The 15,759-nt window shown below is 42.8% G+C and overlaps 3 protein-coding genes across 3 annotated transcripts; 1 reads left to right on the forward strand and 2 right to left on the reverse strand.

The window, feature by feature from the left end:
• Positions 1-1,028: 1,028 nt before the first annotated feature.
• Positions 1,029-10,075, forward strand: LOC102713787 (protein VACUOLELESS1). The gene is made up of 15 exons (XM_006646120.3): positions 1,029-1,964; positions 2,893-3,183; positions 3,455-3,594; positions 4,928-5,033; positions 5,134-5,226; positions 5,823-5,912; positions 6,021-6,134; positions 6,778-6,900; positions 7,268-7,341; positions 7,423-7,477; positions 7,682-7,863; positions 8,465-8,594; positions 8,672-8,774; positions 8,915-9,012; positions 9,559-10,075. Exons 1-15 carry the CDS (start codon positions 1,086-1,088, stop codon positions 9,724-9,726), a joined length of 2,646 nt encoding a protein of 881 aa, XP_006646183.2. The 5' UTR covers positions 1,029-1,085; the 3' UTR covers positions 9,727-10,075.
• A 406-nt stretch (positions 10,076-10,481) lies between these two features.
• On the reverse strand, positions 10,482-12,985 carry LOC102721594 (60S ribosomal protein L18a-like). The gene is made up of 4 exons (XM_006644425.2): positions 12,846-12,985; positions 12,638-12,753; positions 12,477-12,540; positions 10,482-11,039 (listed from the first exon to the last, which is right to left on the reverse strand). Exons 1-4 carry the CDS (start codon positions 12,858-12,860, stop codon positions 10,698-10,700), a joined length of 537 nt encoding a protein of 178 aa, XP_006644488.1. The 5' UTR covers positions 12,861-12,985; the 3' UTR covers positions 10,482-10,697.
• Positions 12,986-14,593: 1,608 nt separating this feature from the next.
• On the reverse strand, positions 14,594-15,739 carry LOC121054983 (NAC domain-containing protein 96-like). The gene is made up of 3 exons (XM_040526304.1): positions 15,245-15,739; positions 14,687-14,902; positions 14,594-14,602 (listed from the first exon to the last, which is right to left on the reverse strand). Exons 1-3 carry the CDS (start codon positions 15,737-15,739, stop codon positions 14,594-14,596), a joined length of 720 nt encoding a protein of 239 aa, XP_040382238.1.
• Between the last annotated feature and the right edge of the window lie 20 nt (positions 15,740-15,759).

The following is a 15,759-nucleotide window of genomic DNA, read 5'->3' on the forward strand; positions in this document are numbered from 1 at the left end:
TTCGAAGAGTTTCCGACTTCTAAAGATTAAATGAAAAATTACCGTTGCCAGAATCTCCCCAAACAAACCATCTGTTTTCGAGAATTTTTTAATTTTAATTTTATTTTATAAATAATTTACAAAACTATATTTTTTATAAATCTAACCTCCTGTCGTCCTCCTAGAGGGCAGAAAGGTGACGTGGCAGACGGCAGGGAGGAAGACGTGGATGGGCGATGACGGCGTGGTGGAAATTTTGCAAATTGCCTCTTGCTGCCCTCTGTAAAGGGCGTAAGGGACAAATTGCAAAATTGTCTCTCGTGCTCGGGAACTTTTCGACTGAACTGCGGTTTGATACATATATGTATAACATATGTAATTATTACTACTTTGACTTAGTAGTCAAAGCCCCTTTTCTATCCAAGAGACTAGAGGTTGAATTCTCGTAGGGGCATATTTTCTTCTATTTTTGCTAACCAAAAAGTCCAAGCAAAAATTCAAAGAAAATATGCTCATTTGAGGGCTCGACCTCTGGTCTCCAAGATAAAAAAATGGTAGTGACCACTGAGCCAAGGTAATACTTATAACTAAACCATTACATACGTTATACATATATGTATCAAACTGTGGTACAATCAAAAAGATTTTGGGCGCGAACGGTAATTTTGCAATTTGGCCGCGCACCGTCATTGCCCGTCCCCGGCTCCCTCCCTAACGTTTGCCACGTCACCTTTACGCCTTATAGAAGTGCGGCGGGAGGTTAGATTTGTAAATTTGGGAAACAGAAATATATTTTCGTAAATTATTTATTAAATAAACTTAAAAATAAAAAATCATGTTTTCTCCTGCAAGCATGGGCCACGGATACATTCGTAGGCTAGATATTGGGCCATTAGCACATGGGCTTTTTGTTGGGCTGACATGTGGAGGGGGAACGACCGGCGAGACGAGCTGAGCAGCCTGAGCACAACAGGAGGGTCCAGTCGTCCAGAACTCCAGATCGGCCCCACATGTCGGGGACATAACCGTCCCGACCCGATCCCCGAGACACTCCACCGTATTCATTCCCCACCCCGCTCGCGCGCGTCGCCTCATCGCCGCCGGCGATGTCCTCCTCCGTCTCCGTCGCGGCGGAGTGGGACCTCCTCTCCGACCGGTTCTACCGCCGCATTGCCGTCTACTCCCCGCTGCCCTGGTCGCCCCCACCCGCCACAGCGGCCTCTTCGTCCTCCGGCGGCGGCGGCGGCGGGGGCAGCGGTGGCGTGCTCGGCCGCCTTGACCTGTCCACGCACATCGTCGCAGCGGCGCCGTTCGGTGGCCCGATCGCGGCCGTCCGCGACGACTCCAAGATCGTGCAGCTCCACTCCGAGCCGTCGCGCCGCCGCCTACTCCTCTTCTCTTCCTCCGGCCACCCCATCGCGTCCTCCCCCTGGCCGCCCCAACTCCCCCGCCTCCACTCGCTCGCGTTCTCCAGCTCCCTCAACCTCGTCGCGCTGCTCTCCGATGGCTCCCTCCTCCGCTTCCGCCTCCCCGATCTGAAGCCCAACCCTAGCTCCATCCCCGTGCCCCTGCTTCCCCCCTCCTCCGGAGGCGTTGCTGACGCTGCCTTCTGGGGAGGTGGCGTAGTTGTTCTCACGGAGGACAACCGCGTCGTGGTGACCACGGACATCGACGCCGCCGATCCTCACCCACGCGAGCTACCCGACCCGAGCGTTGGTCCGGACGAACAGGTGCTGTGCATGGCTGTGGTAGAGCCGCAATTCGTCATGTCTGGGAGCCCAGAGGTCTTGCTTGCGGTCGGTGGTCGAGTGTTGGTTGTTGATGAAGATGGCGTGCAGACACTCGGCGAGGGGCTTGAGATTGGACCCGTGCAGAAGATGGCAGTTTCACCCAATGGGAAACTGCTTGCAGCATTTGCACACGATGGGCGCCTGCTTGTCATCCCCACGGACTTCTCCAGGATCATCTTTGAGTATGAGTGCGATGTAAGTTCACTGTCAGAGCCACCACTTGTGACCCAGGTGGCAGCCCAAGATCATCGGCGAATCAAATAGTAAATTTTATATGTTAATCTAGGAATTAAAAGTTGAGTTTCGTGACAGTACCTAACGTAGTTAAATTTTCCTGGGCTCTAAAAATTTCCTGGCCCAGCCATTGTGCAAGTATTTTACTTGTACTACACTGTCTGCTCTGTAATATATACCTTGGCTCTAGGCATGCACCAGGAGATGTATAGATTAATTCACTTGCAGCTAACTGAATAGATCTAATCAGGATATCGATATGTATTCTACCGTGATGAAATTACCCTGAATATGTTAAATTTGTTTCCTATCTTACACTGTGTTGTTTTGTCTCAAAGAAGTGTAGCAAGTTTGACCTAAACACATTTGTACAGTACTTGTTTTTTCCCCTTGTCATTCATGATGGAGGAAATATATGGTTACGAGATTCGTTGTTTTACTTTTTTGTGTGTGTTCACTGAGGTCAAAGGTATCAATCTTGCTTGGCTAACTGAAGATTTTCCTCATGAAGTTGGAATTTTAATTGAAGATACATATAGTTCAACAAGCCTGCTATGCTCACCGAGTCAACTGCACTCTTGATTTCTTCAATGGACTTACGTTGTGAAACAACACATCTGTAGGATACTAGGATCATAGACTAATTGATAAATAGATAGAGTAAATCACTTCTGTTGGCATTGATTATATGCTTAAAAATGATCATTGTTTATTCAACCTTCTATTTTGTCGTTAATTTCATTTGGAACCATATTGATGCAGTTTAAGTCATTATCACGTAATTTAGATTATGTATAATTTTTTTCTGTTTTGTTTGATATAATATGGCACACTGAAGTAGCATAAGTACTCTTTTTCACAGTCACTCATTAGTCTTTTAATCCTGTAGTCTGCATTACCACCGGATCAAATAGCTTGGTGCGGATTGGACAGCGTGCTCCTTTACTGGTCAGAAGTACTTCTGATGGTTGGTCCAAATGGAGATCCGGTGCTGTATAATTATGATGAACCCATAAAACTCATCCCAGAGTGTGATGGCGTCCGAATCCTCTCAAATTCAAGTATGGAATTTCTACACCGCGTCCCAGATTCCACAACGTTAATTTTTGGCATTGGAAGCATGTCCCCAGCAGCATTGCTGTATGATGCTAGAGATCACTATGACAAACAAAGCGCCAAGGTACTGATATATTCCTTTTCTTATATAGATGGTTATGCCTGGTGCAGTAGCTTGTTTTCCCTATACTTCTGCCATGCACTTGGTGTTAGCTTAGTGCACTTTATGGTATTCACAGTTCTCAACTGTGACTTCTATCAGAGTTGTTTGCTGTTTTCAAATATTGTAAAAAAACTTATTACTTATTTGGGAATATACTTTTTTGCCATCTAATAAATAAGCTTTTCCTCCTGAAAATCAAACGCAAGGCATTAACAGTAATTCACACTTGCAGGCATATGATAATTATCAGCTAATATCGTCTTCCTTGCCTGAGGCAATTGAGGCATGTATAGACGCTGCTGGTCATGAGTTTGATGTTTCACGCCAACATTCATTACTGAGAGCTGCTTCTTACGGCCTGGCTTTCTGCAGGTTAATTTTTTTCTTCCTATACATAAACTACTCAACCTGCTGTTTGGCATCTTTATGTTTCGTTCTTGTTTGTAAATCTTGCTTATCTTCAACCTTAATGTTGTTGGAATCCATACATATCACTTCAGCCAAGCCCAAGCTGAAAGCCTGAAATTATATGCGTAATACATAGCCTTTACAGGTACTATGTCTAAATTTAAGTATAGTGGTATTTTATTTCGTACAGACAAAGTGTGTTTGATCTGTTTGGAAAGGAGGTCCATGACCTGTTTTATGTGCCATTGGTACTTATTTCTAATGGAGTCCATTAACCCCTTATGTTTTTTACTATTGAACACTGACATGGATGATTTCCTAGTTTCGTTCATTCATGCTTGCACCAGAACCATTATATGCATCTCAAATCATCGGTTGGTGAAAGTATTTCCTGCAGAACGTTCTTGATTTTACTGCCATGTAGAAAGTTATTGTTTTAAGCCATAATGCAATGAATATCGCTTTGACTACTAATGATCACTAGGTAACCGTATAGGTAGAGATACTATGATGCCAGAACACCTGAAGAAGTACAAAGGCTAAACTTATATTAGAACTCCAGAAGTAGCTCCATACAAACACACACGACTTCTGAAAGTAACTGCATTGTGCATAAAGAACAAGAGTCTATTTTCCGAAACCTCATATAGTGGTAAAAAATAATGTATAGTTGTGAGAGGCTCTTTTCTTTGTTCATTACAGTAAAACCTTTGCCAATTGCTGAGGCTTAAAGTCCTGCAGGAGCTTACCTGAAACGGCACTTAGTTTGTCCAGATGTTCTAACCAACGGCTTGCTAAAAGAATTGTGCCACAGGACTGTCTCTAGATGATCAATCCGAATAACCTATGCCCAAGCTGCTCACCTATGTTCCCCACAAAGCAACCTCCAGTACTGCTATTCCTCAGATAAGACTAGACAGCACCATCCACCTTGTCATGCAGGACCAACACATTCCTGAATCCCCACTGAATCGATCCTCAAAACAAATACACTGCAAGAAGGTAGCTGAAAAATCAGGTAAAAATGTTATAATAGCATGACCTCCTTATGATAAAAATTTACTAACTTTCTGAATCAGTCGGCCATCTCTATATCATTTCTGGACAGCACCAATATTCTCACGGTGTATGACACATTACTGCTACTACTGCATCTCACATGCCCTACTAGATTGTTACTAAAATTCTGTTAGCTACCACCGTTGATCATTTGCTTTTTGGAGTACCTTTTCTTTTGTGTAGAATAGTTTATTGCTGATTTTTGAACTTGGCATTGATACCCAGTTGGCTTTGGCAGTCAATTTCCACATGAACGCTTTCAAGAAATGTGCAAAACATTACGTGTTCTCAATTCTGTTCGTGATCCTCAGATTGGGATGCCACTTACCATTCAGCAGTACAAGGTTTATAGTACACTTAGATTCTCTAGTGAACATTATTTATTATCTCCATTGGCTACAATATGATAATGTCTTACAGCAACGCATTATTTCGCTATCTTAGCTGCTTACTGCACCAGTGCTCATTGGACGTCTGATTAACGCCAACCAGCACCTGTTGGCGCTTCGCATTTCTGAGTACCTTAACCTGAATCCGGTAACCTTTTTTCTCTTCACTATTTTCTTATTTGAGAAGATTTCCTTGCCCATGGACAAGTAGTGTACCCTCAAGACACGAGTCTATGTGTAACTTCCTTCCAATATATATGTATTATGAAGTTTCTATTAGCTTTCTTCATTACTAGGTTTTTGCACATAATCACCCGTTTGTGTTTTTCTTATAATATCATGTTCTTAAAGTAAGATATAAGCTGGTCTTAATTTACTTTTAGCAAAGTGTCTGGTAGTCATGTTAGATCTTAATTAAACCAGTATATTATACAAAAGTACACTCAGCCAAAGCACCACGACACACACAAAAGAAAACGGAAGAACAGTACAGGAACTTTCCCTGTTATATCTTGACTTGAACAAATCAATAGCGTTAAGACTAAGATAGTTGTGCCATCCAAAGTGGGACAACAGACCTTTGATACCCTCTCCATATATGCCACGCCACCACACAATAATCTGTACTTCCCACCTAGATGCTATACTCGTATAATCTGTAGATTTCTTTCACCGGTTACAGATTTTTAATTAATTTACTCAGTATGATTATAACATTTCCATGTATATATCAAATCCTTATAGGAGGTCGTGATTATGCACTGGGCATGTGAGAAAATAACAGCATCAGCATCTATTCCAGATACAGTCCTTCTTGAGGCCTTGCTCGACAAGGTTTGTTTCGTTAAGTCAACTCAGAAGAACAGTTGACAGGATTTCCTGGTACATGTGTAATCAGTTGCATTTGCATTCCCTGCTTTACAAGTTTTTTTTCTGTTGCAGCTCAGGCTATGCAAAAGCATATCATATGCTGCAGTAGCAGCTCATGCAGATAACAGTGGCAGGCGGAAGTTGGCTGCGATGCTTGTTGACCATGAGTCTCAATCCTCAAAGCAGGCAAGTTTCCTTTTGGGTTAGTGGTTAAGGGAGATATGTATCGCAGTGTACTGATTGAGCAACCAGGCTTTTAATCACCATTGTGGTTTTTCATATGGAGCAGCTTTAACATATAACATGATTCTTAATTAGTTATCTTATAAATTGAAGTACCCATATAGGTGATATGGAGCTAAGTGACACATCCATGTTATATGGATGCTTTTGTATAAGAAATGAAACCTGGACATGATAGTCTTCTAGAAATGTACAGGGAAGAAAAACAATTTTCAAATGAAAACAGGGAACAACGGCCTTGAGTAAATTTCTATTATTTGAGATAGTACAGTTGATTAGATTACCTTTTAGTATCATCACCTTCCTTATTATAGGTGCAAATGGAGATGGTTAGGATGTAATCAATAAATTTAGTCCAAAAGTAAAGATCATTTTTCGTAAAATGCCTTTATTTATTGTTGTAATCACATACTTTTACGTGGATATTACCTTATTCATTGAGCTGGTCTGAGCCTTTACATGAGAAATATATTGGCAAGTGCATGAAAAACTATCATGCATAAGTAAACTAGGAATAAACTATACAGGTTTAGCAGAAAAAGCTACCTGCGTTAGTAATCATCTTAAATTTGTTTCATGTTCACAGATTCCCTTGCTGCTAAGCATTGATGAACAAGACAAGGCGTTATCAAAGGCAATTGAGAGTGGGGATACCGATCTTGTGTACCTTGTGCTTTTCCATATCTGGCAGAAGGTAGCTGTAGAAAAGGTATGCACTAATCCATCCATCCCTCTAAAAACTCCCTAGGAGGAACTAGAGCTAGGTGGTTTTCTAATTAAGAAGAAAAATAGGCACCCAAAATTGCATCAACGAGGACTTGAACTTGGGTGGTCTCAGTGTACATCAACACCCTTGACCTAATAATCTATGCTCGGTTCCTATTCATTTTACCACTGAGTGGATGATATTTCCATATAATATACTAGTTACAACTTCTTGGAACTAACATTCAAGCATGCGTTGATTATTGGTCACTTTGGTACTCTTACTACTGAACACTGATCCTGTTTCTCTATTAAGTATAAGTACTTTGGTAGTGTCGTTGTTAATATACTTCAATAAAGTAATTTTACAGGGTGCTCCATTGGATTTTTTTGGCCTAATCAATGCAAGGCCGTTGGCTCGCGATTTGTTTATAGCATATGCAAGGTAATGCTTCTGTATGTTTATGTTTGGTGCTTTGTATCAGCTTTGGTTTAACATGGCTACATGATTCTGTTATGGTCACAGGCATTCTAAGCATGAAGCTTTAAAGGACTTCTTTCTATCAACAGGGAAACTTCAGGTAGGTGTATAGCTACCTTTTACTGTCTCTGATGCTTGTTATTTCTAATTTGCTTTCACATTAGATCTTATGTAAGCTTAATCTGCCTATTTTGCATACCATGGAACAGACAATTAGTTCCATCATTTCTACAAACTTGACATGCTACAGTTAGTAATATCTCCTAGCATGGGTTACTTCCTAAACTAACGAGAGAAGTTGCAGGATGTTGCCTTTCTTATATTGAAAGAGTCAAGGGAATTGGAGAGGAATCCAATGGCAAGCAAGGGATCTCCCCTTCATGGTCCACAAGTTAGGCTCATTGATCAGGCCCGTAAACTTTTTGCTGACACCAAGGAAAATGTTTTTGAATCCAAAGCTTCTGAAGAGCATGCGAAATTGTTAAGGTATGTGATGATTTATTTGAGCCCATAATATGTAATATCTCAACATTGTTTCCACATTCTTGGGACAGGGGTGGTGGATTAATTTATGTAATTTTGGTGGGTAACATGAACACTTAGAAAAGCTAGTAAACATAATAGTGAAGAAGTCTTAACCATACCATGCAATAAGGATAAAACCTTGGGACACCAAGCAAACTGAGGCATGTATACTTTTGAGGGGAAAACAAAGCATAGTTGAACTTCACACTTTATTACTTTACCGGTAATTTCTCATGTTGCCTGTTCGTTATATACTCAAGCCATTTTTAAAACCTCTGTTTGCTCACACTGCATACAGCTTATGTGAAGATTATGTTGACTCACTTGTCTTTCATCTCACAATCCTTAGTAATTCCTAATTTCACTAGATTATTTAGACTCTGTTTTTGTTATGTTCCATCGTATTATGTACATTGGCATTTTAGGTGCATTATACATTCAGTTAATCAATTAGGTACGTGAAACAGCTAATTGAAACTTAGTTTTGACAAATTTGGAGATGTGTTTACCTCACTCTTCTCTGAATTGGGCCATTTTCTGTTTTTTGTATTCTTGCTTCCAGATCACAACATGAGCTAGAAGTTTCGACAAAACAAGCTATATTTGTCGGTTCTAGTGTGAGCGATACAATCAAAACATGTATTGCCATGGGAAATGAACGAGCTGCACTCAAAGTGAAGACAGACTTCAAGGTACTTAAAAATAAATACCCTTCAAAAGGAAATTTGGCTGATGTTCCAGAATATTTCTGATGTCACATGCTCCATAGGTTCCTGATAAGAGGTGGTACTGGCTCAAATCCTGTGCTTTAGCTACGGTTGGGAACTGGGATGCATTGGAAAAGTTTTCGAAAGAGAAGAGGCCACCAGGAGGTATATTTACCTATGAGAAGCTGGTTTGAGATCAGCATTCATGGTTCTTCCTTCCATGGGGATGATAAATTCACAATATTGCTTCATGTAAAGAATATCATTTATCTGTTTTAGCATGATGATATTCAGTTTTCTTACAGGCTATAAACCTTTCGTGGAAGCATGTATTGATGCTGGTCAAAAAACTGAAGCTGTCAAGTACATTCCGAAGTTGACAGATCCTCGTGAACGATCTGAGGTATATTTTGGACTTAGCTTACATGTTACCGCATTTAATGTGCTTTGTGCATATCAGTGCTGTAGTTTCTCCATAGCACCAGGAATTAGGAACTGACGCTGATGCATTCTGTATATAAAACAGAAGATATTCCTGAAAGTGCATGTACTGTTGAGCACTTGTGAGTTTGAGTGTGCTTAGTTGTTTGATACATCGACGATGAAGATACCTCTTTGGCTGATTGTGGATAAATCTATTGAAAGATGGGGATAGTCAACATGTAGAAACAGTAGTTCCATTCTGAATCATTACTTTACATGATTAATCATTAGAACGATTGCATTTAGGGGGACAATCTAGTGTTCTAGTGCAAACCATTATTAAGTTCTAAATAAACTGAGCAATGTCTCTGAGTTGGTCTAAAAAATTTTGGAACCGGTTTCCGAAAAGAAAAAAAGAAGGTAAAAAAACTGATCTTAGTATTATATTTTGCCTTTGAAAAAGTTTGACACGGATTCATCTCCTTTGTTTCTCATAACAAATGTGATTATTGGCGTTATTGTTCAGGCATATGCACGAATCAAGATGGCAAAGGAAGCTGCAGAGGCAGCTTCACAGGTCAAAGATAGCGATGAGCTATTTGGTCGCCTAAAGCTCACACTGGCGCAGAATACAGCGGCAGCTTCAATTTTCGATACGTTACGGGATCGGCTATCCTTCCAAGGAACATATTGATCTACACGTGTTTTGTGCACCCTTGGTACGTGACCGTAATGGCGTAACCAGACCTGTGCCTTTTGGTGCTTTTGTTATTTTCTTCGTTGTATACCGGCCAACATCCCCCCAGTGTGAATACCTGTGTAAAATGTGTAGATGACGATTTTGAAGTGCAAATGTGGATTTTCTTTTTAGATAGAGAAGATAGAGAGTGAGTATAGGCATCTTTGTTGCTATGCCATGTTAAAAGAGAACACCAGTGCTGGTATGATACCAAACAATCTGGACACCACCCGATTTCATCGGAACCATTGTTTTATGACTTCAAACTTCTTACCAAGTACACCTCTCCGTTCAAAAATATAAAAGGCAATTACAAATTTATCATTAGTTTGAATTATTATTACAAAACTGTTACTAGAAAATGTAAAAATACCAACAGAATCATCATTCTGGCGATATATTTGTAATATAGAGAAAAATAGCAAAAAAAATACAAAAAAAACAAAATATAAACATATTTTGAATTTTCTGACAAATTGGTGTTATTATATTCAACAGAACATTAAAAATAGAAGCCAGTTTTGTTTTAACAAAACAAAAACACCTTCTATTTTTTAAAAAAAATTAAAGGGATGGAGTATTTAGCAAGTTATCTCAGACACCATTAGCAAATTGTTATGCATATGACAGTTTTACCAGATCTCAAACCACGTTAATTAATCGTTCGGCATTTCACCATCAATGGGGAGAACCAAATGCGTCAAGCGACAACACAATCAATTCAAGCAGATTATCCATATCGAATACCAAGACTTCAGTCTGCTCATTACTAATAACGCCATACGCAGAAGTTTGGCCAAGCATATGTTCCAAACGATAAATAAGTGTCAAACTGCTCAAATTCTTAGCGCATCAAAACTTCCAGCAAACGGAAACCTTTTCAAACTCTTATACTACCAAACAAAGACCACATCACTATGGACCAATCACATGAACAAGTTTGGCCTCGACGCCTTGAACGTGGTCTTCAGCTTCCTGGTTGGTGGCCTGACCTTGCGGTACACTAGGGGGAACTTGATGCTTGCGTTGTGGAACTGCTTGGTGTTGTCTCTCTTGCAGAGCTTGAAGTGGACCGTTGCGGTCTTGATGATCTGAATGCAAGGGAATCTCACACGGTGGCGAGAAGCCATCTCAGTGTACATCTGTTCCACGGCACCATTCAATGTGGTGTCACGGTACTCCTTGTACATGTTGTGGTAGCCGGTTCTGCTCTGGTAACGCAGCCAGATACCATAGTTCTTGATCGTGGTTGGGTTACGCTCAAAGATCTGACATGGCAAAAATTGTAAGGGAGAGAATAAAATATTGTCTGTGCAACATGTGAAATCATACTGGAAGTAAAATGTGAACCAGTGTACAGCTCTAGTATCTCCAAAAATAATTCACCATAACCATCCAAAATTCCCAGCAAGGTCACCCAATCATCACGATATATCAAAACGAAATTATTATATGAATTCAAATAAAATTACAAATCTGCTTTTTGAATTTTGTTTTCACAGTTTAAAGATGTCTATAAACAATCAATGTCTTCTAAAAATGTAAAGTCAGGCATTACAGATAATAAAATAGTCTTAACCCCCTACAATGTCATGAGGAAGACTAGTGAAATTGCTAGTATAAAGCAATTTTAAAAGCAAAACTGGCATGCAGCAAGCTCTCAACGTAACGAGGAACACTACTATGGCAGATGTAAAATTGATACCACAGTCAGTACATGCAAATCACACATAATAGTTAAAGTGGTGATATTTGAAATGCACAAAGTTTTTATTGAAACACCACTGATATATACATATCACCCTAACACAAGTTTGAAAAAATAGCAAATTTCACAGAACTACATGTTTTGGGGTGTGAGTATCAGAAAACCACAGGTTTTGTATTTTATTTCAGAAACCACCATGCTGGGAAAAATACTGAACAGAACCCATTTGTGTAACTCCCAACCACTGACAAGTGGACCTAAGCCCCATCCTTCCTTCTTCCATAGAAATTTCCCCTTGGAAATCTGCTCCATCACGCAGATTTGTCCATGGCAGCAGTCGCCCAAGTACAACTCCTGGGCTAGGGAGGTTCAATTGAACTTGTGCACTAGCAAGGCTCAATACCGCGACAGCATAGCAGAGTTTGTTTTGAGCCCAAGTAGTGGCACAGTTAATCACTAGGTTGTCAGAAGTGTTGAGCTCGGATGTCAAGCAGCAGCGCAACTGGAGTTTGTGTGCAACAAACATGAAGCAGTTGGAACTGTACCATCTTATGTGCAACAGCAGGTGCCGACAGTGGCAGCAGCAGTGGAAGGCTCGAACCTGACGCCCAAACCTTCCATGCATATGAAGAGCTGGATTGGTCTCCATTTGACCAGTTCTGAATTCAGGCACCACACAGAGCAGTGGAGCGCTCCAGCCTCCTATCATCTCCTATCTTGTCTTGTGTCTGTCGACAAGGCATTGTTGCTGACATCGCCCTCACCACTGGCAGGCTCGAAACGTTGCCAGCTGGGAGAAGGACGGTAATTGACAGGAAGAAGACAGAAGTAGCGTTCTGTGCTACCCATTATCCTCAAATCACGTGGGTTTGGTGTCACGTATTAGAGCAATCATATAACTAATATCTAACAGTTCTTCCTAGGTTGCAGTTGTTAGGAGCAATCAGAGGCCACAAAGTTACATGTCCAGCGCGTACGAAAAAAAGAATTCGAGTACCTCGTTGATGGCGAGCATCTGCCCGTTGCTCTTCTTCACCTTCTTCAGCTTCCTCAGGAAGTACCTGCACGACCGCAATGCCATCCATTAGCAAACCTACCTCACGAGAAAAAAAAATTCCCTCAAAAATGTCGCAATAAACAACTGGGACGGCTGCTCACCAGAACTTGCTCTTGGCGCGGACCTCGTTGGTGGCCCAGAGCTTCATCCGGTAGATCTTGGGGTGCTCGTCGCCGGGGGTCGGCAGCGCGCGCCCCACCACCTGGTACTGATGGAACTGCAGCACACACGGGGAAGAGACGAACAGATCAACCAAACGCACGGAGACGGGCCGCCTACACCGAAGCAACGGCGCGAGCCTGGGCTTACCCTGAAGGCCACCATTTCCGCAAGCTCGTCGGAACCCTAGCCTAGCCTAGCCTATCCTACGGCGGATGCGGAGAGCGCAGGGGAAGGCGGCGGGCGAAGGCGAAGGCGGCGACGGCGTGATGGGGAGGAGCGTTTATAGGTGGCGCTTTGGAGGTGAACCCTAGTGGGCCTGGTTCGTGTAGATGGGCTTTCGTTACAACTAGTACTTGGGCTTTGTTTTTTTCAGACAAACATTGAAGAAAACTATTAGAGCAGGTACAACAGTAGGCTAAGTCAGCTATAAGCATATTTTAAATAGATAAGAGAAGAGAGAAGAAATATGGGCTATTAATTTGTAGCCAGCTGCACACGGACTGTAAGACAAAATGTGTGTATGAATGTGGGACCATATATTGATGTTTTATAGGTAACTATTGTATGAATTGGATATTAGATTGACTATAGATGAATTGGAGCTAGTATTTGGCTATACTATTGAACTTGCTCTTAGACCCTGTTTGGATCCCAGGGACTTTTTTTAAGTCCCTGTCCCATCGAATATTTGGATACTAATTAGAAGTATTAAATGTGACTATTAATAAAACTCACTTCATACTCTGGACTATATTGCGAGACGAATCTATTGACCCTAATTAGTACATGATTAGTAAATGTGATGCTACAGTAAACATTTGTTAATCGTGGCTTAATTAGGCTTAAAAAATTTGTCTAATGAAATAGCATTTATTTATGTAATTAATTTTGTTATCAGTTTATATTTAATACTTCTAATTAATGTCTAAACATTCGATGTGACAAGGGACTAAAAAAGTCCCTGCATCCAAACAGCCACTTAGGCCGCGTTCGGCTCTCCCCTCTAGTTAATTTATCCCTTTCGTTTTCCACGCGCACGCTTTCCGAACTGCTAAACGGTGTATTTTTTGCAAAAAATTTTTATAGAAAAGTTGTTTTAAAAAATCATATTAATCTATTTTATATTTATTTTAATAATTAATGATTAATTATTCATGTACTAATCTACTACTACGTTTTCCACGCCCCTCTAAGTTAACTTAACTACCCTCATACGAACGCGGCCTTAGTCATGTTTTGGAGGACAGGATCACAGAAAGTTTGGCAGGTTTTTACTTAAAAAAATGAAGTGATTTTATAGTGTAGCTCTTCTAACACATTTTTAAAGAGACGAAAAAATCATACTGAAACTGCACCCCCGTATATGTAATACTTTGTGAGCATCAATGTTCAAAAAATCCTTCACCCGCAAACTTCACCGTGCATTGTGTTCCAAAATCCCCTGAGTCACGCAGAACATAAGCATGGATCACATCCAACGGTGGAAACTGGGAAGTGTTACGAGGACTAAACATTGCTGGCATACCCGTGCCCGTGCATTTGCAAAGACTTTGGACTGTAGTACTCCCTCCATATTTTTTTTTATCGTGTTGCCTTTTAAATTTACGTTTGACGCTTTGTCTTTTTAAAAATTTTGTCCAAATATATAAAATTATAAATCATATTTAAATTTATTTTAGTGATAAATTAAATCGTAATAAAATAATCAATAATTATATAAATTTTTGAATAAGACGTAGGGTCAAACGTAGATAAAAAGTCAACCGTGTTAAAAAAAATTGGAGGGAGTTTAATTAAGAATCTCACATTGAAAGACATTTCCATATACTTCGTACGTAGATTATAGATAGCTTGTAGCAGCCGTAATTTTTGTGCACTATCCTTTCATCAATCAGCTAATCACACTACACAGAAACGATACCACATCAAACCGCACGATAGAGCAGATCGAACTGAAGCCGGGGGGTCAACCAATCGTGACGCGGAACGTGGCTGTAATCTGCGTCCTGATTGGCGAGCTGCTGCTGCTTGTCGTCGTCGACGGGCGCCATCAGTGGCGGGTCGTAGTACGGGCGCGGCGGAGGGGAGCCGCGGTACGGTCCGCGCGTGAAGAACTCCCTGATCTCCGGCATGTCGATCGGCTCCCGGCGCGGGCTCGGGCTCCGGGGAGGCGGCGAGCGAGGCGGGGACGGCATCAGGATGTCCTTCAGCCATGGGTTCAGCTCAATGCAGTCCGCCTCGGTGACGGTGGTGGTTATGCCGAAGACGGTCCGCAGCCACCACGCCGTGGTCCCGCGGTCGGCGTCGTCGGCTTCCTGGCGCGGCGCGGGCGCGGGCGCCGCCGCCGGCTCGTTTTCGGCGATGGGGTGGGACGACGACTCCGCCTCGCCGTCGTCCGGGTCCGTGCGGGCGGGGGCGGCACGGTGGCGTCTTTGGCGCGGCGGCGGCGGTAAGGCGTCGGCGGTGCCAAGCTTCCTCTTGTGGTGGCATGACGACGTCGCCGCCTTGGGTTTCGTGGCGACGGGCCCGCGCGGGCTGAAGTAGACCTTGCTCAGGACCAGCTCCTCGTCGTCGTCGACGCCGAACTCCACCATCAGCCACCCCGACCGGACACGCTTGCCGTCATCGTCCTTCGTGATGAACGAGAAGCTCTGCCGGTGCCCTAGGATCCGGCCGGAGGCGCCGAGCACGGGCCTGGCGCCGGCCTCCGAGTGCCACCACCCGGCCCCGTCGCCCACCGTCCGCGCCCTGCGTCTGCGCCCTCCCTTGAGACCCCTCACGGCGCTGAAGAAGTACCACGCCTCGTCGCCGTTGCTCCTCGCGACCGCCGGCGTGAACCGCCTGGTGAGCTCGGCGGGGTCGGCGGAGTACACGTCGGCCTCGTGGACGAACCCGCTCACGCTCGACCCCTTGTCGCCGGAGACGACCCGGGGGCGGAGGTACGTCTCGACGAGCTCCTGCTCGGAAGGGTGGACCTCCATCTCGTCGTCCCTGCGGCGCGGCGCGCTGCACCGGCGGTGGGAGCGGGAGGCGGCGGCCATGGAGACTGCGGATTGGCGCG

This window comes from Oryza brachyantha, chromosome 1 (assembly GCF_000231095.2).
Source record: "Oryza brachyantha chromosome 1, ObraRS2, whole genome shotgun sequence".
In the NCBI taxonomy this organism is placed as follows: Eukaryota; Viridiplantae; Streptophyta; class Magnoliopsida; order Poales; family Poaceae; genus Oryza; species Oryza brachyantha.

What these genes read in the sequence shown, in the direction of transcription:
- LOC102713787 (XM_006646120.3), top strand. Translation starts at nt 1,086, where the DNA reads ATGTCCTCCTCCGTCTCCGTCGCGGCGGAGTGGGACCTCCTCTCCGAC. An exon ending in TACGGCCTGGCTTTCTGCAG is followed by an intron (nt 3,595 to 4,927) that starts GTTAATTTTTTT and finishes TGGCTTTGGCAG; the next exon opens with TCAATTTCCACATGAACGCT. An exon ending in AAGTGAAGACAGACTTCAAG is followed by an intron (nt 8,595 to 8,671) that starts GTACTTAAAAAT and finishes CATGCTCCATAG; the next exon opens with GTTCCTGATAAGAGGTGGTA.
- LOC102721594 (XM_006644425.2), bottom strand. An exon ending in CGCGCCAAGAGCAAGTTCTG is followed by an intron (nt 12,541 to 12,637) that starts GTGAGCAGCCGT and finishes GCGGTCGTGCAG; the next exon opens with GTACTTCCTGAGGAAGCTGA. An exon ending in AGATGCTCGCCATCAACGAG is followed by an intron (nt 11,040 to 12,476) that starts GTACTCGAATTC and finishes TTGCCATGTCAG; the next exon opens with ATCTTTGAGCGTAACCCAAC.
- LOC121054983 (XM_040526304.1), bottom strand. Translation starts at nt 15,739, where the DNA reads ATGGCCGCCGCCTCCCGCTCCCACCGCCGGTGCAGCGCGCCGCGCCGC. An exon ending in AGGAGCTGGTCCTGAGCAAG is followed by an intron (nt 14,903 to 15,244) that starts GTCTACTTCAGC and finishes CCATGGCTGAAG; the next exon opens with GACATCCTGATGCCGTCCCC.